The sequence below is a fragment of the Sander lucioperca genome, chromosome 3, assembly GCF_008315115.2.
Source record: "Sander lucioperca isolate FBNREF2018 chromosome 3, SLUC_FBN_1.2, whole genome shotgun sequence".
Lineage (NCBI taxonomy): Eukaryota > Metazoa > Chordata > Actinopteri > Perciformes > Percidae > Sander > Sander lucioperca.
The window spans coordinates 25352400-25379179 of record NC_050175.1 but is presented as its reverse complement, the minus strand read 5'-3'; the positions used below and the strand labels follow the sequence as shown (position 1 = coordinate 25379179).

Here is a 26780-nt window from a genome sequence, read left to right as displayed (position 1 = left end):
AGAGACCATTAATAAAAACCTTGCTACGTGATAGATAGAATAGATGATAGAATACATTTGTCATTTTGCACTTTTTTTGTAAGACTGTAGACGGTGAATGAGACAACTAAAAAGGGCAGCCATGCAGTGTCTCTTGAAGCTGACTCAAACTGCCACCGTTAATGGTTAACACGAACAGCTTCAGTCCCCCAGAGAAAATACTCACTAAGGTCTCTGCATTTGATGGTGCTGTAGTCAAAGGAGATGCATAGATAGTCACACGCCTCCCGCAACTCAGGGATGGAAATTCCATCAGGACAGCGGATTATCCCAGATTTGTAGTAATCCTGTCAATTAGACAAAAATCACATAGAAGGCAGTCATTTTAAACACTGTGTTAATCCATTAACTCATAATATAAAATACACACAAAATAATCAAGTGCCCAAATCTAAACACAAGCTTTCAAAAAACAAGACCAGGTAACCCAAAACCTAGAATATGGCGTGGCCACATTGTTACAGGGATAGTCAGCAGTGGTGTCTATGATGTGAATATACAGTAGATATTAAGTGTTCATCTGTAGTGGTCCCAGTAATATTTGTTTGTGGTAAACTGAAGTAGCATATCACATGACATGGTAAAGATTACATTTCAGACAAATAATTGAGCACATGGAATCATGCTATTTTAAACAAGTTATTGTTCTGGAGTACTCATCCAAGTGTTATTCTCTAATTAATGTTACTTTGTTAAACAGACAAGACCTAGGCTTCACCCCATGACAATTATGAACCTCAGCTTTAAATGTTGGTATTGATGAACTGCAGCATTTATTCGTGGACACTACATTTACTACCACCTCACAACTTCACTGTTTTACTTCACTCTCTGCTCTCTGCAGTGCACAGATGTTAATATCTCCACCGGAAACCGAAAGTGAAACTTAAGTTCCATCGTTGTATCGTGTAAGCCTACTACTTTTTGTTATTTTGAGTTTCTCTTTCACCAGCGGCTGAAGCACCGCGAACGGCCGGGAAATGCTGTTAAGCTGTTAAGCAACTGTGCCTTTCATACAGCATATACTGCACCACAGCTCACATTCTGGAGCGATTGTTTCAGTGCCTGGTGTATTTTTTTCTGCGAGCCACAACAAAATCTTGCAAGAAAACACACTGATAATCTATTGCAAACTATATTATATATATATATATATAAATATAAAAGACATATTATGATATAAATTATCTGGTTTCGAAACTTCTGTAACAGCATCTTACTTTGCCAAAGCATTTTGCCATCTGATAGAAAATTTTAGAGCTCCACAAGTTAGACTTTACAGGTTACTGAACTCATTTATACTCAATCGGTCAAACCGTATCAAGATGGGTTCTGACTAGGCCGAGGGCAACATGCAGTTAGCCAGGAAATGAGATGTACGTGTTAATTGCTTTAAGACTGTTAATATGTTGTATGTATGCGTGATACTAACTGTCAAGCAATTAAATCAAATGCGTGCAGCTGTCTATTTGTCATATTGTACTATAGTTTAATGTATTTTTTTCCCTTTATGAATGTCAAATAGAGTTGGTCTGTGATGCAAGACAAATTTCAGAGGAATCTGACAACAAAGTCCTACCTATCTAATCATCATCTACCTCATCTTTCCTAAGAAGTCACCAGAAGCATCTTTTCCAGTAATAAGTGTGTCACTCACTCAGGCTACATTTACACTGCTACGTTTTGGTTTAAAAACGAATAGCTATTGCTACGTTTACACCTCACATTCACACTGCTCTGGCGTTTCGGAGCCCCTAAACCGGAGAAATTTTAAAAGTTTTGGTTTGGAATCTCCGGGGTTGCGTTGCAGTCTCAACGGCCGCAAACGGAAACACTGACGCCAATGTTTCGCCACCTAATTGGGTCTTATCAGTCATGACATCTTGTTGTCTGAGACTAAGCTACTAACGTTACCATGACAACTACCAGCAACGGGAGTATACATGCTGCCTCCTGTTTACCCTGGCACGTGCATGCCCGTCAGTATACGAGAATGTTCATGAGATATGCGGTTTGGGCTTGTTAGTTTAACCAAGGTTAGTTCTTCTACTGGAGCTAAAAACACCTGTGTGCACGGAGATCGTTTTTAGCTCAAAACTCAGCAAATGTAGCCTCACTGTATCACAAAGTAAATATAACTTTCCTGCAATTAGTCTGATAATAGTTTGAACATATACAATCAGTCGCAAGTTTCTTAGATGCACCTAGCTTAATGTCATGCAGGCAACGTACAACAGCCCTGCTATAAATCCCACCTTCATGAGTGTTACAGTATAATGTTCAGTTTTTGTTGACACTATCTTAGAGGGGTGTAGCTTTAGTTTTATTGTTTTTTTGAAGGCTGTAGTTTGTGATACTGTTGAACTGTATTGTGTTATAGTGTGAGGTGTTTCTAATTTTTAGTCTACCATCATTGATACATCATTGAAAAAAAGAAAAGAGAGAGACTGACCAGAATTGCTCGGAAAACGGTTGAGCTAATGCCCTCAGCCACCTCGTACTCTCCCTTCTCGTTGGGTCGTGTGAAATTATGTTCTCTTCCAGATCCAAACATTCTAAAATCAAGACACTGTGGTTTATTTTCTGAACTACAGACAATGGAAATCCAAAATTTCCATAGCATTTTTATGCCTACATTTATATGCATATACATTGAGTACATACATTGCTGCTGATTAGTAAAATACTTTCAGTTATTGTGGCAATAACAAATAATGACAGATAATAATGACGGTCAAAGTATACTCTACCTGCCCAACATGGTATTGGGTTGTGCAGTGAAGATGGAAGGATCTACTACAAAGCGTGTGTTGTCAACGATTAGAGTGACTCTTTCTGAGGTCCGAATGTTTCGATTTCCCACAGTGGCACCTGCTGCTCCCTCCTTGGGATTCTCATAGACAAAAACCATGTCTCCAACTCCCAAGCTCTTGAAGGTGCCTTCAATACTTGACAGACTGCTGTTGCGACTGCTCACCACCCCGCTGCTGCTGGAGCCGCTGGGAGAGACTCTCTGAGGCCGTGGGCTACTGGGCCTCGATGATGGGCCACCATCTCGTTCACGGTCTACACACAGACAGGCAGAACAATGAGTACATTACAGAACAAAGGACTATTTTCCCTTTTAATTAAAGACACAAACCAAGCAAAGATCCCATCAGAAACATTTAACAACATAATTATTGACATACATTTTCGGTCTTTGGTGTTTTTTGCCCCCAACGTTCTCCTTTTGCAACTTGATTGGGATGTTTTAGTATTTGTTCAATTCTTATTTATGCATTCGTGAGAAATCAGGTTTGTGACCATCTTTGGCATGGTGTTTGGCACTTTAAGCCCCCAACATTGTCTTCCAGGCAGTGCTGCATGGAAAGCACTAGGGTTAGGCAAGGGTTAGGTGCCTTGAAGTCGACAGTCGCAGCGCTGCCTTGACGTCGACAGTGGGGGCTTAAAACACCATCGAGCCTTTGGCATGGATTTCAGTAGTGGTCCACTGCTAGTAATATCTGATCTAAAACAACCAGACTAAAATGGACCCAACTCAGAACATATGTCTTGTATCTAGAGCTGCACGATATGAGGAAAAATTCTAATTGTGATTATTTTGACTGATATTGCAACTGCGATATGATTCACGATATTGGAGGGAATGATCATTTTTATATCATTATTCTCATTTTCATTGACATTTAAAAAAAAAAGATTATAGTGTGATTTTTGCGAGGATCTGTACCAAACAAAGATTTTTTTTTAGTCTGTAAGATACGATCTGTTCGGGACATCTCTGCAGCACCACAAAGCGATTAACTGTGCAGCCCTACTTGTATACAAGCAATCAGACTATAAGCAGTCTTGGTCTAAAACAAAAACAGGTGTAATACTGCTAACTTGATCCATTCACAGCCAGAAACATTAGAGATATAAATCATGTCTGAGCTGCAGGTTAATAAATGCAGTCAGCTGTTCTCAACAGTAGCTGCCAAGAGCTGTGGACCTCTAACATGATATCCATATAAGCCATCTATTCTTTCCATGCACACTCACCACTGTTGTGTTGGCGGGTGGGTGAGGTGACGTTGCGAATGCAGGGGGTGAGCTGGCCTTCTCTCTCGTGTGAGGAGTCCCTGGAGCGATCGCTGGAGCGGCGGCGGTCACGTGAGCGGTCACAGCCTCCACTGGCACCATGCATGCTCATCTTCCTCTGTTCTGCCTCCTCTTGAGATGCTCGGGCCTGACTGCTGCTTTTCAAAACAAAAGCATACTTAACATTCCTCTCCTTCTTTTTCGCCCAGAAGATGTTTTTATTTCATATTATGACAGACAGGCACACCCATTTCTGGTAGATAGACTCAAGAGCTTTACAGATGTTGTGCACACGACTTCCGTGCACTTGTTGACAAAGTATGATAAACAACAACACATCTGCCAGAACATGGGATAGGTTTCCCTTAAAGGAGAATTCCGGTCGATTTCAACACGTAGCTCTGTTGTTTGTAAATTTGGAGTGCTGTCAGTAGTGAGAAAAACGAAAACAATCGGCGCTGCCTACACCGTGTTATCCTCCTGCTACAGTTTGCACCCAGGAGGCTGAAACAGTCAAGTTTTAAACGTGCTTTTAGCCTCTTAACATGTTCGAAATGTCATTAGTGCCTACCCATGTGACGTGATTCCTTCCGAATGAACACAGTGAATCTGACTGCCGTAGATGTGAAAGAAATGCATAAACGTTGTGCTAATTCAGCTCTGTTTAGTTCCGGTGTTGAGAGGGCAATACTTAGGGACCGTCTACAAACTACAACACTGAAAAGAGATACAACACAAATATTTATTAATTTAATGATTAAATAAGGTAGTGTCTCCAAACTTACCTAAATTATAACTTTATCTCCTGCTAGTTGTACTACAGCACTTACTTTAAAAAAATAAGCATATGCCTAGTTTTGAAAATATTTTTGTATCTTTTTTCGGTGTTGTAGTTTATAGACGGTCCCGAAGCACTCGTCTTGCTGTCTCAACACCGGAACTAAACAGAGCTGAATTAGCACAACTTTTATGCATTTCTTTCACATCTACGGCAGTCAGATTCACTGTGTTCACTCGGAAGGAATCACTTCACATGGGTAGGCACTAATGACATTTCGAACATGTTAAGAGGCTAAAAGCATGTTTAAAACTTGCCCTGTTTCAGCCTCCTGGGTGGAAACTGTAGCAGGAGGATAACACGGTGTAGGCAGCACCGATTGTTTTCGTTTTTCTCGCTACTGACAGCACTCCAAATTTACAAACAACAGAGCTACGTGTTGAAATCGACCGGAATTCTCCTTTAAACTTTAACAGGGTTTTCACACAGTTTATCTTCATGATCTGGTTTACACACAACTATTTTCAGCAGTTAAGGGAGTGTAAAACATTACCATTCTACAAGCTTACACAAGGGCCTTAAAACGCATGCAACAACCAGACCTACCACATTCTGTAAGCTTGTGATAAGAATGTGACACACAGACTTAGAATGCAGCTAAGTTGTGTTGCTATCACCTTTGATGTCTTATCTAACACAAAACAAATACTGTATCAGAGATGCCTGAGCTTTAGATCACACAAGTAGTGTGTAATCAAACCGTGTAATTACAGTTACAGAAGGAAGTACACACAGAGTCAAGTGCAAAAAGAATGTAAAAGCACCAGAAGACATAGGATATATTATAGGAGTCATGTACAACATACAGATAAATAATATGATACACAGATACTGTATGCTTATACTCTGATATATATGAAATATCTCTGAGCAATACCTAATCAGTTTTACTTTAATGCCACGATATCCCAGATTATTAATTCACATTTCAAGATACAAATGTGTGACTAATTTAATCCAGCATCAGTCCTGTCTCTTAACAGTGAGTGACACAAATATGCTGCCATGAACTCTTCCCCGGTGGTCTGGGAATTTTCAAATGGCTCACCTCGAATGCTTGCAGAGTTTGCGAGGTCGGCTTGTTGCGTTTCGTTCCCAGTTTTCGGTGTCACTGGAGTTACTGTCATATGACTGCAGACGTGCTTCCATTACCCGAACAGGGGGGAGTATGGTCTGGATCTTTCAACGTTCATAATCTAGTTGATGGCGAAATCAACAAGTCAGTTCGATCCACTAATCAGCTCCTTACAAACCACGGGCTAGCAGCTGTCAGCTAACAAAATAGTTTGTCAGTGCTGTCGATTTGATTGTAAACGAAGCTGGGCGACGCGGTTGTCGTTAAATGGTGAGTTTTACCCATCTCAGAACCAAATCTGGTCAATGTTGCTGTCAGGCTGAGTCAGCCTAGATTAGCTAGCTAGCTAGCTAGCTAGTTTGTTGCGTTAGCATACCTAGCTAGCTAGCGAACATTAGCTGGCGTTGCTAGCGGTACGTTACAACACTATAAACATAATATTCTGGGACAGCTGTGTGGCTAGTGGACTTGTCCCAACAGTACTGGCATAAAGGCTGTTATATTCTAGGCAGACATGGCAAAAATATAAAGAATAGCTACCTAGTTGGTTACGTTTTCCGTTGTAGTGTAATCCCAATCTTTTACCAGCTAACCAGCCATCTCCCTTCAAAACACTCACCAGGCTGACGTCCGACGTGACGATCGTTGGCTTGACGTACTGACGCACTCAAAGCTAGCTAGGTTAGCTGTCGATAAACTTGCTAATTACATTACTGTAGCTTTGTCTGGAAAGTGAATTGGATTTGAAAATGAAACTGCTTTGAATGTGTTCGATTTGTTTTCAACAGCTGATATTTTTACTATTTCCTAAAAAGGAATCGATTGTTGAGTTCTCGCGAGATGTTGCGTGTGGGCGATATGTTTTTTTTTTTTAATGTCCACTTGAAAATGTGCCTAAGCACATAAGCTACCTATGGTACATACAAAAGCATAAAAAGATAGGCCTAAACACATGAGGAAATAAACATACAACATAGGATATAAACAGCCATGGAGAAAAAGGAAAATTAACAAAGGAAAATGATAAATTAGACAAATTAAATAATTAATTATTATTATTATTATTATTATTATTATCATTATCATTATTATTATTATTATTATTATTATTATTATTATTATTAATTAATTAAATTACATTTGTGTACAGATATGGTTGAAAGTATTTTGCTAGAAGGTTTAACAGATCTAACTTTCTAAATATGTTTGGATCAAATGATAAATTACATTTAAATTTACAGATATAATTGCAATTGTTCTTTAAAAAAATATCAAAGATGAATTAATTTAAAAGTGATGATAATTTTAATCACATACTTTGGAGTATGGTTTCAGAATAGAGTCACGTAGATCAGCTCAGCTCTCACTCTATACGATCAGGAAAAACCTTAACACCTTATGAAATGGAAGAAACCTTTGAACAGGAAATTCAAAAACCATGAAAAAGATATAGCATATGGGGAATAATTCATATTCAAAATAATTCAGAGACCTGGTCAATGGGTGGTGGCTGGTGGATGGTGAATAGCCTCCCTATTGGTAGCTGATAGTTATTTTCAGAAAAAGCTCTACTACCTTAGTACAGTATTTTGTCTTTATATAGGCCTAGTGAAGGCAAGAAGACTGTGAAGATCGGAGGGCTTGTCAAGAAATGTAGTGGTTAAAAGGGCCTTGTACAGTAAGATAGGACAAAGTTCTGAATGTGGGCCCATGTGTGTTAAAAGTTGAGTGTGGAGCTGAGTCTTTGATAATCACAAGGAATTGGTACGATCAGCATTGAACAACTGGTTTGAAGCAAAATCACCATCAGATAGAATTAAAGTAGGCTATACACTACAATTTAAACATTATTAATCAAATTATTGGGAGAATTTCCACACAAATTCAGATAGACATGGAATGAAAAATCTATCTAATCTAAACCAAGCTGGAAACAAGAAAAGATTAGAGTAGATCATTATACACATGAGATGGATAGAAAAGCAAGTATTTATTAAATAAATTTCTTTTAACTGTTACATCATCATCACCAGACCTTGGCTGTTTTATCAAGCAATACGGGAAAAACGTTTCTTAAAGGCTACAGACAGACAGACAAATGAAAAGGTAACAGAGTTTGTAAATTGGAATAAATGTTACAGGTAACTAAACTAATTTCAGATTATTTATCAGGATACACAGTTGAAATGATTGTCATTTCATTTTAATAATTCAGACATACAATGTTGTAATATACTGAAACTATAGAGTTATTTGTATGTAATACAAGACAAGATAATGGAGATACTCCAGACATTTTAGTCAATGAGCATCTCTGTTGAGTTTTTGCAGGTTCCAGCTCATAAAGGGACACAGGAAAACAAAAAGGTAAAGAGCTTATAGTGTTGGGGATATAAACAATGATGAGATTTTTTTAATGATAGTCAGCAAAGAGTGAGGTGAGGGAGTTTAAACAGATATTTTGTAGATGAAATTTGTTGTAGAAGCAGGAGCAGAGGAGAAGCTGACAACCCGGCTCATGCTGTAGCAAAGTACAAGCAAAAAAGATTGTACCAAGACTGGATCACAAACAAATTATTCCTAATCCAAAAGTAATTACATAAGAGGAAGCCTATAATGTGCAAGTGAAACAATAAACAGTACATGTAAGACTAGCTGTTTACAGTAGTTGGTCCTTATTTACACATTACAATACACAGTAAACACAATTTATTTGAAATAGTTCATTTTGACACCTATAGTAAGAACAGGAGATATTATTTAATATATATATATATATATATATATATATATATATATATATATATTTTATATAATATTATAATATTTAACCAAAACATTGTGTGTATGAACACTTCTACATGATGGCCTGAGATGTTGACTTTAATCGTTGCTAGACATTGCAAAAGAATGTAAACAAATTAATTATATTAAAGTTAATTAATAATAAATAAATAAAACACAATAATGATAACATAGAAATAAATAAATAAATAAACACTAAGAAAGACAAACATACAAAATAGTAACAGCTAGAAAAAAAATGTTTCACTGTCAGATCCACAAATTTTGCATGGGGCTTCTGGTTGGTAAGAAAAAAGATAACAAATAGTTTAACTTTTTCGCATGTTTGATTCAAGAACGTCATTTGGGAAAATATTTTTAATATTCCCTGATTGTCCATGCTGTGGTTTGGCGCTGACAACAATTATGTCCTTTAACTTTTCCTGAAGCCAGTCCTGTCTGTCTCCCACTTGTTTGTGTTCCCGAACGTTGTGCATAAGCTGTACCTCACTGATGCTTCTTTTTCTGTAGAAATAGAAAATACCACAAGGAAGAAATCCACCATCAATGAATTATTCATTATAATTAGTCACTGTCAATTAGTTATTTTCAAAGTAAAAATTATGATGATATAATGTTATTTCACGACGTTAAGAAACAGACTTTACCTCAGTGGTTTAGCCTCTATGTGTAAACTGGCTAGGAAGAGTATCAGAACCAATGTTTCCAAGTACCTCAATGAAAACATGTTGAGTAACTGAAACAAATTAAGTAAAATAGTGGTTAGAACATATTTATTTTCCTCCCAATATAACACTTAGTGTTTTTTTAATCATATCCAATTGTACATTGACTAACTATTCTACTACTGATCCACTATCATGCTATTCTTACCAGATTTTCAGTCCTAATATCCAGGAAAAAGTACGGCAGGTTTTGTTGAGATAGTGCAGCAAAGAAGTCAAACTTGTTGATCAGTCTTTCGTGCGAGGAAGGTGCTCTCCTTTATATACAGCATAGCCCTCCCCTGGTCATCAATGAGCCATTTTCCCTGTTGATGTTGATGTCACTTTTCCAATGCATCGATGGGGACAGGCATCTGCATGACACCACCTCCACCACCACTCACTACTAACTCATCTTTCAACACCTCTGCAAAGTGCCCTGTTCGTCACACTGTTTTTAAACTTGTTCCATTTTCACTCTTCATGCTGAATAATGAGAGTATTGTGTATCGGATGAAACACTATGTGAAACAAACCTCTTTATTGATCTCTAAGTAGATATGTTTCATGCAGTGGGACTGCAATGAAAACATATACTCTTTGAAATGGCAATGACTGTCAAGCTTAATTTATTAGCAATGCAATTTATTTTATGGTTCACCTCATGCAAGCATCTAAAGGTCGTGTTGAAGTGCACCTCGGCCAGCCTGAAGGGAATGAAGCAAAGAGACAAATCCAGTGCTGATTAAAAGTTATTCTCAAACACAGAAAATCACAGAAGAGATAGCCACGGCTATTTAGTGCAGGATGTTTGAGTCAGGAGACTGTACCTGCTCTCTGACTGAATCTCTGCAAATTACAGTTTCCGCATTTTCTGTCAATGACAAAGTCTCACTGTAGAACCAGTCAATGTTGGATCAGCTGTGGAAAGGTTACAGGCATCTGGTCTTTATAAAATGTAAAGAATAACTGGTTATTCTTATTTTGATTTAAACAACACACCATTAAAGGCCCATTAAACCATTTTGGAGCCAAATTTGAAATTCTTCAGCTGTATGATGCACACGTTTGCCTGTGTGTAAACTTGCAGTATGAGTGTGGATTTCCACAGCGATCCCACTTGTAATTTCACACATGATATCAATAAGAATGATTTGACTTGACATTTGAAAAAAAAAAAATGCTTTGAGAAACATACATTCAATTAATCTTTTTAAATGTGTAAAGCAGTGTTGCAGTTAAATGATGTATGGGTTGTGGATAACCTTGTCATAGTGTCACAAGGAGCATGAGGTAACCATGAAAGACATTTTCTAAATGTGGCAAAGGAATGGCTATGCTATGACTGGAGGAATAGGTGCCACAGGACCTATATCTTTCTGTCATTAAGCTCCCCTGCACAATATGCTATGTATTTACGTGTGTGTGTGTGTATGTGTGTGTGTGTGTGTGTGTGTGTGTGTGTGTGTCCTCTAGCAATTATGCACATTTTAAGTTATATTATTTCTTTTTGGGGGGGCGTTCATTTTACTTTTCCTTTAAATTGATGATTTAACTTCCAAATCATTAAAGACTTTTTATAATGCAACAGTTCACTATTTTTTATCTCATATTCAAGTGTTATTACTTATTTTGATTGCTGTGTTAACGTGCTTCTATATTACCACATCACTAGAATTTATCATTATCCCATATGTCGATATCCTAATTTAGTGTCAGACTTACTATCTTAGTAAACAATATCCACATTTGCCCCATGTAACATCACCAATCTTCCACAGAAATAAATATAAAGTCTAAGGATGTTATAACACCTGTCTCTCAGTACATGTACGTCCATATAGTTGATGCTGACCACTGTCTTTAGCAGCTCTCTCCATCGTGCACGTAAACAGCCTGAGCACTCAGCCCCACCTGTGGTTTCAACTAGGCTAGATTTTTTTGTACATGTGTAGTATACTCAAGTGAGTTGCTCTCATTACCTCATGCGGTCACAATGTGAGCCATCTCAGTCATGGTATGCAGCTGGTGTGCAAGAGGACTTGACAGGTATTGATGGGAGAGAATTGCACGCAAATCATTAACTTGGGTCACCCCCAAGTCACAAAGAAAGTAATGCACATAAAAATGACTCATCGCTTTGATCTATATATATAAGTGTATTGGCTGTAAATAGGCTGCCTCTATAAATATTTGGGTTTTGAAAGCTTTCATTGATTTTCATATGATTATATTTACCATACTTCCTGGTCATTTAATGTTTTGCCATACCTGTTGTGTTGTGTATAAGTTAATGATTTTAGAAAGTAAATAGTAAACAGTTTCATTAATTTTAATCCAATGTGTGAGATGTGTTTTCTGAATGTATGCACATTTTTATATGTCCAGTGAGGAAAAGATTAATTTATCTGGCCTCTGTATGTTTATATAAGGTCTTATTATATTGAAGGACACCAGCACTATATAATGCTTTCCCAGAAATCTTTTTTCATGAAATGAGGTCACCTCACTTGAAGATATCATGTAACGAAACAGGATATATTTAGATTGTCGACATCATCCCACCTTTGCTCGTGAAACCAAACTAACACATAGGATACATATCTAAATCCAACCGCTTGGACAACAATTATGAAATTTATGAGGGGGGTAGAATCCAGTGCAGCAATAAATCTTTAAGATGTGTTTGCATCCAAGTCCTCTTGGGGCTATTCAACAGTTTCTTTGCCAAACCAAATGTTTTTATTCTTCCTTGAAATATGTTTGCAGAGATATGCCAGTCTTGTCAGTGTCATTTTATGTGGATACCCACACTCACATCAATCTATCACATACTTTTGCAATGTCTATCTGACTACCCAGCACAGGTGGTGGTGGTGTCAAATTAGTAGTTAGTATCTCTTCACTGTTGTGCACATGAAGAAAGAGCCCAACAGGACAGGGCCAGCAGCAAACTGGTCAGTTTTTCTTCATTATCTTCATCATTCTTTTGACAACATGATAATTATCAATATAATAATATCTAATTAGCTCCCTAACATAATAGCCCTCTTTTTCTTTAAAGCAACACTAGAGAACTTTTCCCGCTTCGGTCCTCCTACAGGTTGGAATGTAATGGACAATTCCGCTTCCAACTGTAGGGGGACCAAAGTGGGAAAAGTTACCTAGTGTTGCTTTAAAGTTGTTGTCCGTAAGATTTGAGTTAGGTTGTTTCTAGCGGCAACTTTGGCGGTAAGATGTTATTGCAGGCAGGTGTCGACTGTGTGACTTCAGTAGATTGGCAGCTCTAACCTGCGCGATGCCTTCACATGCTTCAGTCCCTTCAGTCCACACAGATAGCAGTTTAGTCTAAGGTGAGCTAATGAGCTAAGAGCTAATACATCCATGTGGGGACAGGCACAGCCGTGGAGATGACAGAGCAGGAGAGGAAGCGGCTAACTAACGTGGCTAATCGTGCTAACACGGTCAACAGTGCTAACGCAGCTAGCGGGATTACTTAACGAGGCAATCGAGGTGCGATGTTTTCCACAGTGAAGTCGTCTTGTCTGCATTAGCACTGTTGCCCGTATTAGCACGGTTAGCCACCTAGCGTTAAGGTGCCGATATACTTGCTTTTAACTACGCGTACGCAAGATGGCTGCTACGCGTATCCTGCGTTCCTTTGGCACATAGATTGTGCACGTCTTGAGAAATAACGCTATGTGTCCTCAAGATGCAATTCAGCACATGAACGTGGGAACAGTATATCATCTGACAGGCAGGTCAGCAGCTGTTCCACATTCCAGCCCAGGAGGTGGCTTCCAGTGTCGGCCAGGGATGATATGGCCCTGATCTGCCTCCTAGTGGATATACGTTTAATCCTTCAGGTACATGCAAAGTATGCAGGCAAGTATGTGAACAATGCTGTTCGCGCCGCCGCAGCTTGTCTACGTGTCACATTTTTAAAGAGCTAGAATATCTGGGCCTTTAGCATTCAATCTAACCAATGTGACACAAACACCCTACTAGCCACTGAGACAGAATGTGATATAACCTTAGTTGATGAAGTGGAGGCCGTTATCCCCAAAGCTCTCCGCGGGCCAGCAGTGCTGCTGAACCTGCTGGCACTGCCCTGACTGCTGCTGCGGGCGGAGATGAGAGCCCAGCTGCTCCAATGCTTTATGGCTGGCTTCAAGCTTGGCTGTCATTTCCTGAATGTTCGTCCCAAAAAGCGACTCCGAGAGAGGGTGGTTCATTACAGGGAGGACGGACCAAGCATCAGGTACCCGTGTCCCACCTGAGCTGCACACATCGACTGGCTGTAGCTGATGGCGAAGGTTGACATGTGATCTCAGCTGGCATCAGCTCGGTCCTCTTGTGGGTGTTTAGTTTTTTGTTTATTTTTATTTGGACTTGAAGTTGAATTGTCTTCTTTCTCTGTCTGTTAGCCCCCAATTGTGAGTCTGCAGTAATGAAATGTAGGTGCCTGATTAATGTACCGTTCCTTCGCACCTTTCCTCGTCAGAAGTTCCCAATTTCCAAGTTCAATGGAACGCAGAATTTAAGTGGCAGTGACAAGCTCCACCTGGGACAGACGGGGAGACCAACTCGTGCTGACTGACGTAAATAGCATCACTAACTGTGCCCTCCATTTAAATTTAGGGTGGGAAAGTCGCACCGGACACTCAGATTGTATTACTTGCCAAAGCAGCAAATACAAGCACTTTCATCAGTGGGCCATATGTTCAATTATGATTGTTTTAACTCACTTTTTGAAAGATAGGTACTTTCTAGACAATTAACTACATTAAAATATTACGGACAATAACTTTAAAGGGGAACTAGCAATTTTACACATTAAAGTTTGTTTATAATTCTTGGGGAGTACTATATGTGAATAAAGTTGTATGAAGCTCTTTGTGACTTCAGAGAGAACTGCGTAAAATCTGTGGAAGCGTGGAATAAAAAATCTGATATCTCTGGTTTGCTGCATCGATGGGGGAGTGTGAAATCATCAAATGGAAATATTCTAGATGTCTTGTGCAAAAGTTTACACATTTCCCTAAAATTCAGCCTGACATAGTTGGTATCTTTGGACATTTTGGCACTTGAATTTAAAATAAAGTTTTGCAGGTTTGCTTTTGTGTTCTGAACAGCATGAGTTAATAAGGTCACTAAATGCTGACCATGACTGTACAGCCATTTAAGTGATTGAGATGTACACAGACTGTGCTTAAGTGAAGCAGTCTGTGAAGAAAAAAGAAAAAGAAAAATATTCATATAGAAGATATACTGACAAAAAGGAAAATCTGGTCAGGATATTGGTAAAGCAGCAGTCAGAGGGACTGTTTCTGCTTTGTACATAGTTTTTGTGACACCTTAAATTAAATTAAAGGTGAACACATGCTCTTTTGTGGTTATGCTCTTCTGGATGTTTACACCTCTTTATATACAATCTATGCTTCACACCTGAAAGCTCCTCAGTGAGTTTCACCTACTATTGTACCTGAAACAGCTTTAGAGGAGTAGCATTGTTAACAATGGCAGTACATTCATAATATAGTGTTGGGGGCATTTTACATACCATTTAACCTACAATATAAATGATCTCCACCAGCCTGAGATGTCAAACTGTCATCAAAATTTGTCTTGGACATTTTGTTACCTTGTTACTTTCTGAAACATATTTTTCCACAACTGCACATCATAATTTTAGCTTTCATCCACAAGAGGTCGCTGTGATCCAACAGTTCAGTTAAAAAGACAACAATCCACTGTGATTCCTCTTTAAACAGGTTGTTATTAAAATACTTTCATGGAAAGACTTCTAGAATGAATGTGTCTATAACTACACGTTACAAGAGTTTATTCTCTGCACTTCAACAGGCGATTAAAAATTGATAAAACAGAACAACATGAAAACACAGAAAGGGGTGATAAAATAATGAAAGCAGTCCGACAGTACAATAACAATAAAACCAAGGGCAGAAACACATAATGACAATTTAAACTTAAGTTAAGACTTGATCCTGGCCCAGGAGAACCATGTCAGCTACAGCCTTTGAATTTATTATCAGGCTGTCAAGGGCTATTTGACCCACACTGTGTGGAGCCCTTTAAAATTACCCTTAAAATCATGGCCTCTATTGCAAGGTTTTGATGATTTGTAAGAAATACATAAGATGAGAAAACACCTTACTGCAGTCAGCCTTAATTACTTTACTATGCAACCTTTTTATTGCTCAATCCAAGTCTGTATTCTATAACTGTGCACAAATAGTTTTGGTCAACAGCAGCTGTGCCTTCAGTGGTTATGTATGTGTGAATGTGTCTTTTGTACATTGCATTTGCTCTTCATAATAGTCTGCATTTTTACCAACAACAGACAGACTTGATCTAATCCAAATTAGTGTGCCATGCCTGCAGACATAAAGACATTTATGGCAAGGCAGGTCTATTTGTATAGCATATTTTCACAACAAGGGAATTCAAAGGGCTTTACATGAGACAGAAAGACATGAAGAAAAGACAAAAGAAAAACAAAACAATATAAAAAAACTAGGGCTGTCAGTGTTCGCGATGTGATTAAGGGTCGACGCGTTGCGATTCATTTTTTTTAATCGCATTAATCGCATGCCGGCATTTATTAATTTATTTTACACTTCACTCGGCTTTGCGTCGTGCCTAACAGGCTACTATTTTGACCCTTTGCAGCACCGTTACTTATCATCAAGCTGCCACTTCCTCCTAACACATCCTGCTGCTGCAGGCTGCAGGCATGATGGAGAAAGACCATTGACATATATATAATGGACCAACAGATCCCGTTGCTCTGGACGGAGACCAGTGAAGGCCATTAGAAGCACTTTTCCGGTGATGGCTAGCGTTACTGCGCAGCCTCCAACCGAGCTCGAAGACGTAAATGTGACGTGAGCAACCTGTCTGAAAGTTGTAAGTCTTCTGGTAGCTGTGCCAAGAGAAATCTCAATCATTCACAATCTTGCAGAGATGGAGAGCGTAGGTATATGTAAGGAGATAACATAGGCACAGGCTAATTTTTGCTAACTAAAATGCTAGTTAACATTAGTAATTACACTTAAACAGCTAATGTGAGACGAAACTGCCTGCGTGCTTCTCCTGTACTGTACGGTAATTTCTCTACTGTGCGACAGTAAGTCGCGTGGTTATGACACAATCGTTAGCCTATTTTTACAAAAACGTCTACTACGGAGCCATAACGTGAGGTACAAGGTAATGGAGCCTTTTATACATTGTCGTGTTTCTTTAGAAATAAACAATGGACAAATAGAGTCTTTAAACGCTTCAGATGTGAAGTTATTCGCTGTCAAAGTGGCGCCCAAATGAATGGCAGTCAATGGAATGCTAACGGGAGGTGATGGCTTGGTAGCATTAAAATGGCGCCATAGGAGCTACGCGGTCCAAGGAGAAGCTTACCCCCTTGAGAAAGAGCAATGCAAGCAATGAAATCCTGAATGGCGCTTTTTATTTTCCAAAACTCCCGGACAGCTCGTAGACAAGTCGAAAGCCATATGCACATTGTGTAAAGCCGAATTAAAATATCACCGAAGCATGTCAATGAGCTACCACCTACGGAGCTAAGCATAGTAGTACAGTTAACGTGACGCTAGACCACCGGCCAACGGGGGGCGGGGGAGAGATGAATGTTCGGAAATAAGAGGTTGCTGTGGCCCGCCGTACAGGTTAGTTTGACCAGCGGGCAGCAGCGGTGGCCGGAGCGGGCAGCTATTATGACAAATAAAATATCACATGCTTCTTTTAAATGAAATACAATATATTGTAATTGTTCACAGAAAGAATATATTGCTTTTATCTTGATGACGTGCAATTAACCCATAAACAAATGAAGTAATGACATTCTCTTTTCCTTAAACACAATCCCTTCTGATAATAATACACACTCCACACATTTTCCTTCATACCTCATTCCGCTCTCCAAGGGCACTAATCAAACAGTTTCCGCCATCAGCTAGCATGCTCTCTAGCTCGACACACCCTCACAGTTCGGAGCTCTTAGAAATAACAGGTACGAACAATACAAAAATAATAAAGTAAATCACAATGTAAACTCTTTCTTTACAGGATTCAAATGGATGAACATGATAAATAACGAATGTGTTTACAAGTTTTTACCGTTCCTTCGACGATGTGTGAGCACCACATTGTGAAGAGAGAGTAGCAGGAAGTTTAGCATCACAAAAACATCAGAAGAAGAAAACTGCGCTTTTCAAAATAAAAGCAGAACAGACCACAAGGTGGCACTGTAGAACTACAATGTCTTGTTAACACATAAATATAATACTGTGTAGGAGAATATTAATGCAATTTATCAGAAATGTACACAAACTAGTCCCTCTCCTTCAAACAGGATTCAAACCAGTTTATCCAAGTGCCAGTAAGTCAACCCCCGTTTTCCAGTCTACCTACTTGTATGTTGTCGTATGCAGCACTGAGAATCTAATAATATCAAGCTTTTGAGACCCAAGCAAAGGGCAGGTGTGGAAGAGGAAGCCTGAATGAAGAATTCAATTGTGTTTTCAGTGATATACTGTTTTCTTATAATCTCTGATTAAACATTTGTGTGAACAGAAAAAAATCCTCTCAAAGAAATACAGGAAGGATCAGAAAGATAAACATCAGTCACCACAATCAATCCGAAAAAGCTCCAATTACCAAGGGGTTTTTGGACAATGGCAACCATTGGTAAAGTTTAGGCAGTTATATGATTTACATTTACATACACTGTATTTAGTGATTAGCTTCTGCAAAGGGGGTGAAACACTACTAGATGATAAATCAATCTTTTTCTCAAATAGACTACCCAACAGTTCCCTTAAATGTGGTCTGATAAGTGTAAAACGGTAGGTAGGAAATTGCTTGAATTATGTGGGTTAAGCAGTGTCTGCTTTGAGATGAAATACAAAATCTCACAGCACTATTGTCTTGGATACAAGCAGTGCAAAACCAGAAATACTACAGTACTGTACTGGCATCCACTTTATTATTAAGTGGAAAAACACCTCCTGTTGGGCTTCAGAAGTCCCATTTGGTTTGATATGAATGAAATACAAAGGCAGAAAGACAGTTTGGTTGCAAATAAAATTTAAAGTAGAAGTAATGTATCCAGGTGTATAAATATATGAGTGTTTTTGTTGAGCCACAGTGTATTTTAGCTATCGTTGCATTACATTGCATTGTATAGTTTTCCTATTCACATCGTTGTACTTTCTTGGATGAATGCTACAGAACTTTTTACCAGTCTCTACTATTTGAGGGCTGGTTAATAGCTTTGGATTCCCAAGTAAAATGTGGCATGCATTTGTGGAAAAGAAATGTAATAAAGTTTATTTTCTTGCCTTAAGGACAAACTATTGTGGGAAATAAATACAAGCAACAACAAAAGAACACTTTAACCGCACTGTTTGTGCTGCCAATGCAAGAAAGACTGCTGCAAGAAAAATGCTGGCTATAATTGAGGAAATACTTAAAATGCCTCTTCAATAGTTAAAGGAGACAAAACTGATGCAGGATTCTGTCAAAACATGCTCAATTTACAAAGTCCACTTCATTTTCTTACAGGAATGGAAATACAAGTGTGACTTATTGAATCACTCAATCTGAAATCATATTAAATTGATTTCCCAATTTAATTTAATATTATTTAATTTAATAACATTAAATGGATGTAATGTAAAATTCAACCATTATTGATACTACACCCAACTATTATAAAATGCCTGATAATTGATATAGCTGGTAGTTTACTCTTTAAGAAGATTAAATTAATATACACAACGGATGCCTTTTTTCCAGAAAGCCTTTTTGTATTTGTGTACAGTATGAATCTGCCTAAATATTACCTTGATAATGAAAATGTATACAGAATCAAACCGAGTCACTGCTGTGCTAGCACAATGCCAGAGTTGGCTCACTAACCCCGTTTTCCTCCTGTGTGTGAGATGCAGAGACCTCACTCACTGGTCTGTTGGAGAAACTACCTGTGGAGGCAGCCAACTGCAGAGTTGGTCAATGATTCATATTTGGGGATACAAATTAATACATTTTAATGTTGAACACAACATTAACATACATTTTACGGTTGATATGGCAAACAGTTGCTTATGTACACATCCAGCAGTTACAGAGCAACATTAGCATTCATCTGGAGTTGTGTGTCTGGCCACCTGGCAAAAATAACTCCAATATTCATTTTCTTTATGTTCTAGTTTTGATCTCAACCTACTCCTGAGGGAAATATCTGGATATGCTCCACTATGTTCACTTGCTTATCGCCAACTGTGTCTGCGACATTAGAGTGGTATGGATCTTCTTATCTTTCCCTCTGCAAGAAAGTAAATAAGCGTATTTCCCAAAATGTTAAACTATTGTTTTAAGTCCTAATTCCGTCTGTGTCTTCTGTGTTTATATTGTCTCACAGTGAATCACAGGTGGTGCAAAAGAGGAGATCTTAGCAGTTTCTTTTTGCTTTTAAGTATAAATATATTGTAGGTGCCGTTGATCAACTCAACAATGTAAAAGTATTTTAAACAAGAGCTGGTAATCCCAGCGGTAATCACAGTCAACGGCTTTCCGATTCACTATGATATAACTTATATGAGCTACTGGGACTTGAATAAGAAAACCTATGCATGGAAACACGTGGCTTGGGAAATTAACTGCTTCGTCATGTACCAGTAAAGCAGCACCAGGAATTGGAGCTGAATAGTAGACGCCAAAAAAACAGCAAACCAGCAATCCATATCTGTGCAAATGGAATGTGGCAGATAACAGACTGGTTTTCAGGAACAGGAAACAGGCACCAAGAGGAAACAAGAACATGCATGAAAGAGTGTAACGCAATGGCAGCAAGGCAACATTCACAATCTGTTATGGGTTGGTGTGTATCTTATTTTGGTAGTCTGTTTCTGTTCTGTATTTTGCTTGTTTCCTGTTTTATTTTGATAATCTGTTCTCTGTCTTGTCTTGTCTTGTTTTACTCTCTGTTTTCCCGCCCTTGTGATTGCCCTAATGTGTTTCACCTGTTTCCCAGCCTTGTGTCACCTGTCTTGTGTTTCCTCGTTACCCTGTGTATTTAGTCTTTGTCTTCCCCTTGTCTTTTGTCAGATCATTGTGTATGTGTTTTTGTGTCGTGTTTGGTCCAGTCAGTTTGTGTGTCTTTGCTTCTGGACTTTGTCAGCATGTCAGTTTTCCAACCGTGTTCTCTCCAGTCTTCTTGTCCGTGAGTTTTTGTCTGCTGTATTTTGGACTCCTTTTGTTGTTTAGACTTTTGTGTTAATAAAGCCTCGAGCTCTACCTGCTGCCTGCCTACCTGCCTGCTCTCTCTGCTTTTTGGGTCCACTAATCTATGCGAACGTAACACAATCTGGCAGAACTGTATGCTGGGCCTTATGCAGCATTCACATCATATCATTCAGCCAAGTGAGAAAGGCCGTTCACGTCAGTCTACTAGTTGTAATTCTGAGTTGGAAATATTGTCAGCTACTGTACATCTAAATACAATCTAATACCAACACTATTACAATCCATTCAGATAATTTAAAAGCAACCACACTTTCTGTCTCTGGTTTAACTTTTAAACAAATATGCAACGCAACAAATGTATTATTCAAATGGTGTAACTACAAGCCACGGTGGTGTATCCATTTGGAATAATACTGAACACTCAAGGTTCCTACCCTTAAATAATGGAAGGGTGAGCAAAGTGAAACATTCTTCCCCCGTCAATCAGGAACTCCTGTCCTGAACACAATTCAGTACAATGATGAACAACGAAAACCTCCTTTGTGATTCTGATAATCTTTATTTTGGTTGAGTCAGAAATGTGTAGTTATAGGTACATTTTCTGTATGTACAGTACAGGTGTGGATGGAATAAAGAGTTATTGCTACTGTGTGCTCCCTAAGCTGTCTGAAGTCTTCTGTGCTTTGTGATTATTATTTCACAATTGGACACTTTGCTCATCTATTTTTGTTTCATCACCAGACAGATTTGTTTTAATTTTAAATTGTAAAAAACAAGAGTCTCTGCCTAATCATTTCTGTGAAGTGACCCTCTGATACACCAGATGATGAATGGGGAGACATGTAATAAAAAGAGATGAATGTTTCCTTATTGAACATACATGCACAGTAAAGGAACGGCACATATTTATTTTCACATCTAATCAGTGACCAAGACATTGCACATGTACACTATGACCTGAATTGTATTAGATTAATTTATTTCTTGGCAATGATGGCATTTAATGGTGATAGAAGCGTCATGTTCAATGTTAATGTTACTATTCTTTTAATGATCCTTCATTAAATGGTGTGGCACTAAATCATTTTTACCCCTCAACAGGTTACTTATATTTAAAAATCAAAAGCATTCTTTCTGTAGCACTTTTTAAAAGGTGTGTCAAAGTTGCAAAGTACTTTGCAGAGTAAATAAATTGCTTCAAAGAGTAACAAGAGGACAACATAGACTAAAAAGCAAAGAAACTCAAAGGCAATTCATGTAGGATTCAAGCATTTAATTACTGTCTGAATCAATTTTTAAGACAATAGGAGGCAAAGGAGAGAGCAATTTAGTATGAGAATAAAATATTGAATATCAAGCAATGAAATTGACAAACATAAAACCCAACATAATGCAAAAAGCCTTTTAAATCATATATATTAAACTAATATTAAACCAGGGAAGAGAGGTTTTAAAGTTTAAAGAAAAAAAAAGTGACTTATTCTTGAAACTATAAACTACGAGCTACATGTTAGTGTGTTCAATCTGTAATCTTCTTGTTTCATCCTTTGTGTGTTTAATTATTAACTAACAAAGCAAAACACCGTTTACATGCTTTTGTTTGAAAAACCAATTTGTTATGGTGACTGCCACACTTACCCAGAAAATGTGCAACGCCATACAAAACAAGAAGGAAAATAAATGTGACATAGGCTATTATGTAAACTCATGTGATGGGTATACTTGTTCAGGTATACTCCTATATTGTGATGTATATGCTTGAGTATTTGTTTCCTAATAGTCATCCTACTGTATGAAAAAGAAAAAAGGAAGGCTGACATATTTCTTGCATTAGAAATTATTAAGATGTTACAAGCCAAAAAATAATTATACTGTAATGATCACACACTCCTTTCACATTATTTCAACTAATTGTACAATCAGTGGCTGACATTTTTCTAAACATTTACAGTTTGAGTTGCATATTCACTTCAAATACCTGTGCTGAACCTCAAGTTCTATATTTTGAATAAAATGTTCTGCATTCCTGTTTTAATTCTTTCAAGAATTAAGATGTAGATTTTTCCATTCTGATCTGTTAGAGGCATTTGCACCACTAACCATTCTTCTATTCATGCTAGAGTAACCGAGGCAAGTGGTGGGGGTTCAAATCCCCCAAATAACGTATCAAATATTGCCATAAGTTCCCCACAAATGATAAAATACAGACTTTTGATTTTGACTGGAAGGGAAATGTGTTAAAAAACCATAAAAATAAAAACTCAAGCGATGATAGGTTCAATGATACCTCACACAAGACTCTACGTCATACAGTTCATTAGCTGTGAAAGGGGGCATGGCTTACGCATAGGGAGCGGGCCAAACCATGACCAGTGAAAAGGGAATACTCTATGCTGAGTTCAATGATACTTCAGAATCAGAAAAGGTTTTATTGCCAAGTACGTTTTTTACACGTACAAGGAATTTGTCTTGGTGTTGTTGGTGCATGTCACACATTCTCTAAATATAAGAAGGATCAGAAGAATATAAACAAGTAACTATACATATACACACAGTTTGTAATAACAAAAAAATAAAAATAAGAATAAGATAAATAAAATAAAATAAAATAAGTTAAGTAAAAAGGAACGGTACAGCAGAGTAAGTACAGTGGCATGTAGAGCCAGAGGCGTAGTGTGGAGAGAGTCATGGTGGGTTCCGGGCCTTGTTGATTAGGCTAGTGGCGGAGGGTGAAAAAACTGTGCGTGTGGTTTTGGTCCTGATGGACCTCAGCCTCCTGCCAGAGGTGAGTGACTCAAAGAGTTTGTGGCCGGGGTGGGAGGGGTCAGCCACAATCTTTCCAGCTCGCTTCAGAGTCCTGATGGCGTACAGGTCCTGGAGCGTCGGCAGATTGCAGCCAAATACCTTCTCTGCAGACCGAATGACACGCTGCAGTCTGCCCTTTCCTTGGCAGTGCTAGCAGCGTACCACATGGTGATGGAGGAAGTGAGGATGGACTCGATGATGGCTGTGTAGAAGTGCACCAGGTTGAATTTCTTCAGCTGCCGCAGGAAGTACATCCTCTGTTGTGCTTTCTTGATGAAAGAACTTGAGGTCTTGGAAGATGATAGTTCCCAGGAAGTGGAAAGACAGCCACAGAGAGCCACAGAGGGTGATGGGGGCTGGTGAGGCTGAATTCTTCCTGAAGTCCACAACCATCTCCACTGTCTTTTGAGCGTTGAGTTCTAGGTTGTTTTGCTTGCACCAGGTCACCAGGTGGTCAGCCTCCCATCTGTAGGCGGACTCGTCACCATCAGAGATGAGTCCGATGAGGGAGGTGTCGTCCACGAACTTCAGAAGCTTGACGGACTGGTGACTGGAGGTGCAGCTGTTGGTGTACAGGGAGAACAGCAGAGGAGAAAGAACGCAGCCCTGAGGGGATCCGGTGCTGATGGTCTGTGAGTCGGAGACGTGTTCCCCCAGCTTCACATGCTGCTTCCTGTCAGACAGGAAGTCAGTGATCCACCTACAGGTGGAGTCAGGCACACTAAGCTGGGAGAGATCCTCCTGAAGCAGAGCCGGGATGATGGTATTAAAGGCAGAGCTGAAGTCCACAAACAGGATCCTGGCATAGGTTTCTGCGGAGTCCAGGTGCTGGAGGATGTAGTGGAGGGCCAGGTTTACTGCATCGTCTACAGACCCATTGGCTCTGTAGGCAAACTGCAGGGGGTCCAGGAGGGGGTCAGTGATGGCTTTGAAGTGAGAAAGCACAAGGCGCTCAAAGGACTTCATAACCACAGAGGTCAGGGTGACAAGTCTGAAGTCGTTAAGTCCTGTGGTCCTTGGCTTCTTGGGAACAGGGATGATACTTCACACAAGACTCTACCGTAAATGGGTCACCAGTTATGAAAGGGGTGTGGCTTAGACATAAGGGGCGGGCCAAACCATGACCAATGACAAACAAACTCTCTGCTGAGTTCAATGATACCTCACACAAGACTCTACCTTAAACGGTTCAAAAGCCACAAAAGGGGGGCGTGGTCTGAGTACATGAGCGTGGTTAAAATATAGGGGCCGGCTCAGTATCACAAGTAGACCACACATTCTAAATTTCATGTAAATCGGATGATGTTTGTCATATAAGGCTGATTTCCTGTTGCCAGCGGGGGGCGCTATGACCAATAGTCAATTTTGGCCTGTATATGTCCTCAGGCCTGGACTTGTTGATTGTGGGAAATTTCAAGCAGATATGACAATGTACACTGTAGTTACAGCCACTTTCTCGTTCATCGCTAAAAACACTCAAAATGGTCGCCTCGCCCACATCGTTTGACGATAAGATATTCTTTTAATAACATTTCATCTTTAAGTTGTTGAGATGGTACAGACCAAATTTGAAGTCCATCGGATGAAATCTCTAGGAGGAGTTCGTTAAAGTAAAAGCACCTTGACTTTTAGGTCTACTTCCTGTTGCTACTAGGGGGCGCTATGACTTTGAGCCAATATCGGCCTGTAAATGTCCTCAGAGTTAGAGTCTTATGAATCATGAAAAGTTTCGAACCAATTGGACAATGTGCATTCAAGTTACACCCACTTCCTGTTTCGATGACGAAACGCACAAAATGGACGCCCCGCCACGTCCGTGCCCTATGACGAAAAGTTTTTCTTTTAATAACTTTTCATCTTCAACGTCTTAAGATGGCACAGAAACAAATTGAAGTTGATCAGATGAAATCTCTAGGAGGAGTTCGTTAAAGTACGACGTGGAAATTGCCAAAATCGCAGTAATTTCGAGCTTTCAATTAAAAATGGCGGACTTCCTGTTGGGTTTAGGGTATGGCTCTAATGAGCTTTTTTGTACGTCTTGACATGCTACATATGTGTACCAAGTTTCGTTAGTCTACGTTAAACATACTGCAGGGGCTAAATTTTTTAATTATTGTAGGGGGCGCTAGTGAGCCATTTTTGTGTGCCTATTCCCGAAACCCTTACAATATCAAATTATTCACCAGCCCTGATGCATGTGCAAAGTTTGGTGAGTTTTTGAGTATAATAAGGTCCCCAAATAGGCGATTCATTGCGCGGGAAAAGAAAGAATAACTATAACTGCAAGCAGTTATGACGGGGCCCAAGCCACCCACGGCAGTCGCCCCCGACGCCCCTGGGAGCGCGCAAAAGCGGAACCCGAAGCTGGGCGGCGGGTAGGCAAACATCGCAATATATCGAGAGGCGCGACCCGTGACGTCTGCGGTACGTCACCGTTGCAAACATAGCGGTCAACAGTTCACCTCCACGCATATACAGACTACCTTTAACAATTGTCTACAATAAACAAACTTCTTAATCCCCCTGACCGCAGGGGACAGCAGAGAGAAATGAGAGAGTGACCGAGAGGGTGGAGGGGGGAGGTAGGTGTGGTGGTTGAAGGAGCAGGGGAGGTGGTCAAGTTGTTGCAAATGGCGTCATAGGCGCCGATTTATGTTTTCCTCCGTGGGTGCTTCGTGGGAAATTAAGAATCAATGACACCAACATAACCATTCACATTATGACAGACGCTCCACTTAGCACCAACTGCAATGTTTAATTGCACAGTATCGGCGCATATGAATGGTATTGATTTTGGATTGAAAAAGTGAGAGAAAAGAGTTGCATTTGTCCACTGTGAAGGTTGTAGAAACTTTGTCAGGTGGCTTAAGAAGTTTGTTTATTGTAAAAAACCAGGGGAGCACAAAAAAGCAAAAACCAAAACGTAACAGTAAGAGGGAAACATCAGTAAATATTGAGAAGTGTGAGCTGCAAGGTCTGTGGTACATTTCCATTGCAAATATCCCATTAACATTGAGTAAAAGAGCCAAAACTCGTCTACGTTTATTATAGCGCCCCCTAATGGCCGATCTTCGCCAAATTTGGTACAGAGCCTCAGAGCGGTATGCCGAACGAGAGACAAGTTTCGTGTTGATTGCATTTACTCTGGCAG

The 26780-nt window shown here is 39.3% G+C and overlaps 2 protein-coding genes across 8 annotated transcripts in view; one reads left to right on the top strand and one right to left on the bottom strand.

The window, feature by feature from the left end:
• Window positions 1-6858, bottom strand: part of btbd10b (BTB (POZ) domain containing 10b) — an 11071-nt gene extending 4213 nt beyond the window's left edge. Inside the window, exons 1-6 of one of the 7 annotated variants that reach the window (XM_035999841.1) lie at window positions 6655-6858; window positions 6009-6156; window positions 4084-4280; window positions 2790-3105; window positions 2492-2594; window positions 206-326 (exon numbers count right to left, since the gene is read on the bottom strand). In XM_035999841.1, coding sequence (XP_035855734.1) covers window positions 206-326; window positions 2492-2594; window positions 2790-3105; window positions 4084-4280; window positions 6009-6109 — 838 coding nt within the window. In that variant the 5' untranslated portion in view covers window positions 6110-6156; window positions 6655-6858. Of the gene's footprint in view, window positions 1-205; window positions 327-2491; window positions 2595-2789; window positions 3106-4083; window positions 4281-6008; window positions 6157-6575 lie in introns of all 7 variants that reach the window. The other 6 variants (XM_035999840.1, XM_031324267.2, XM_031324271.2 and 3 more) reach the window with 6 other exon arrangements.
• mical2a (microtubule associated monooxygenase, calponin and LIM domain containing 2a) overlaps window positions 1-26780 on the top strand; it is an 858504-nt gene that overhangs the window by 159845 nt on the left and 671879 nt on the right. The window lies entirely within an intron of this gene.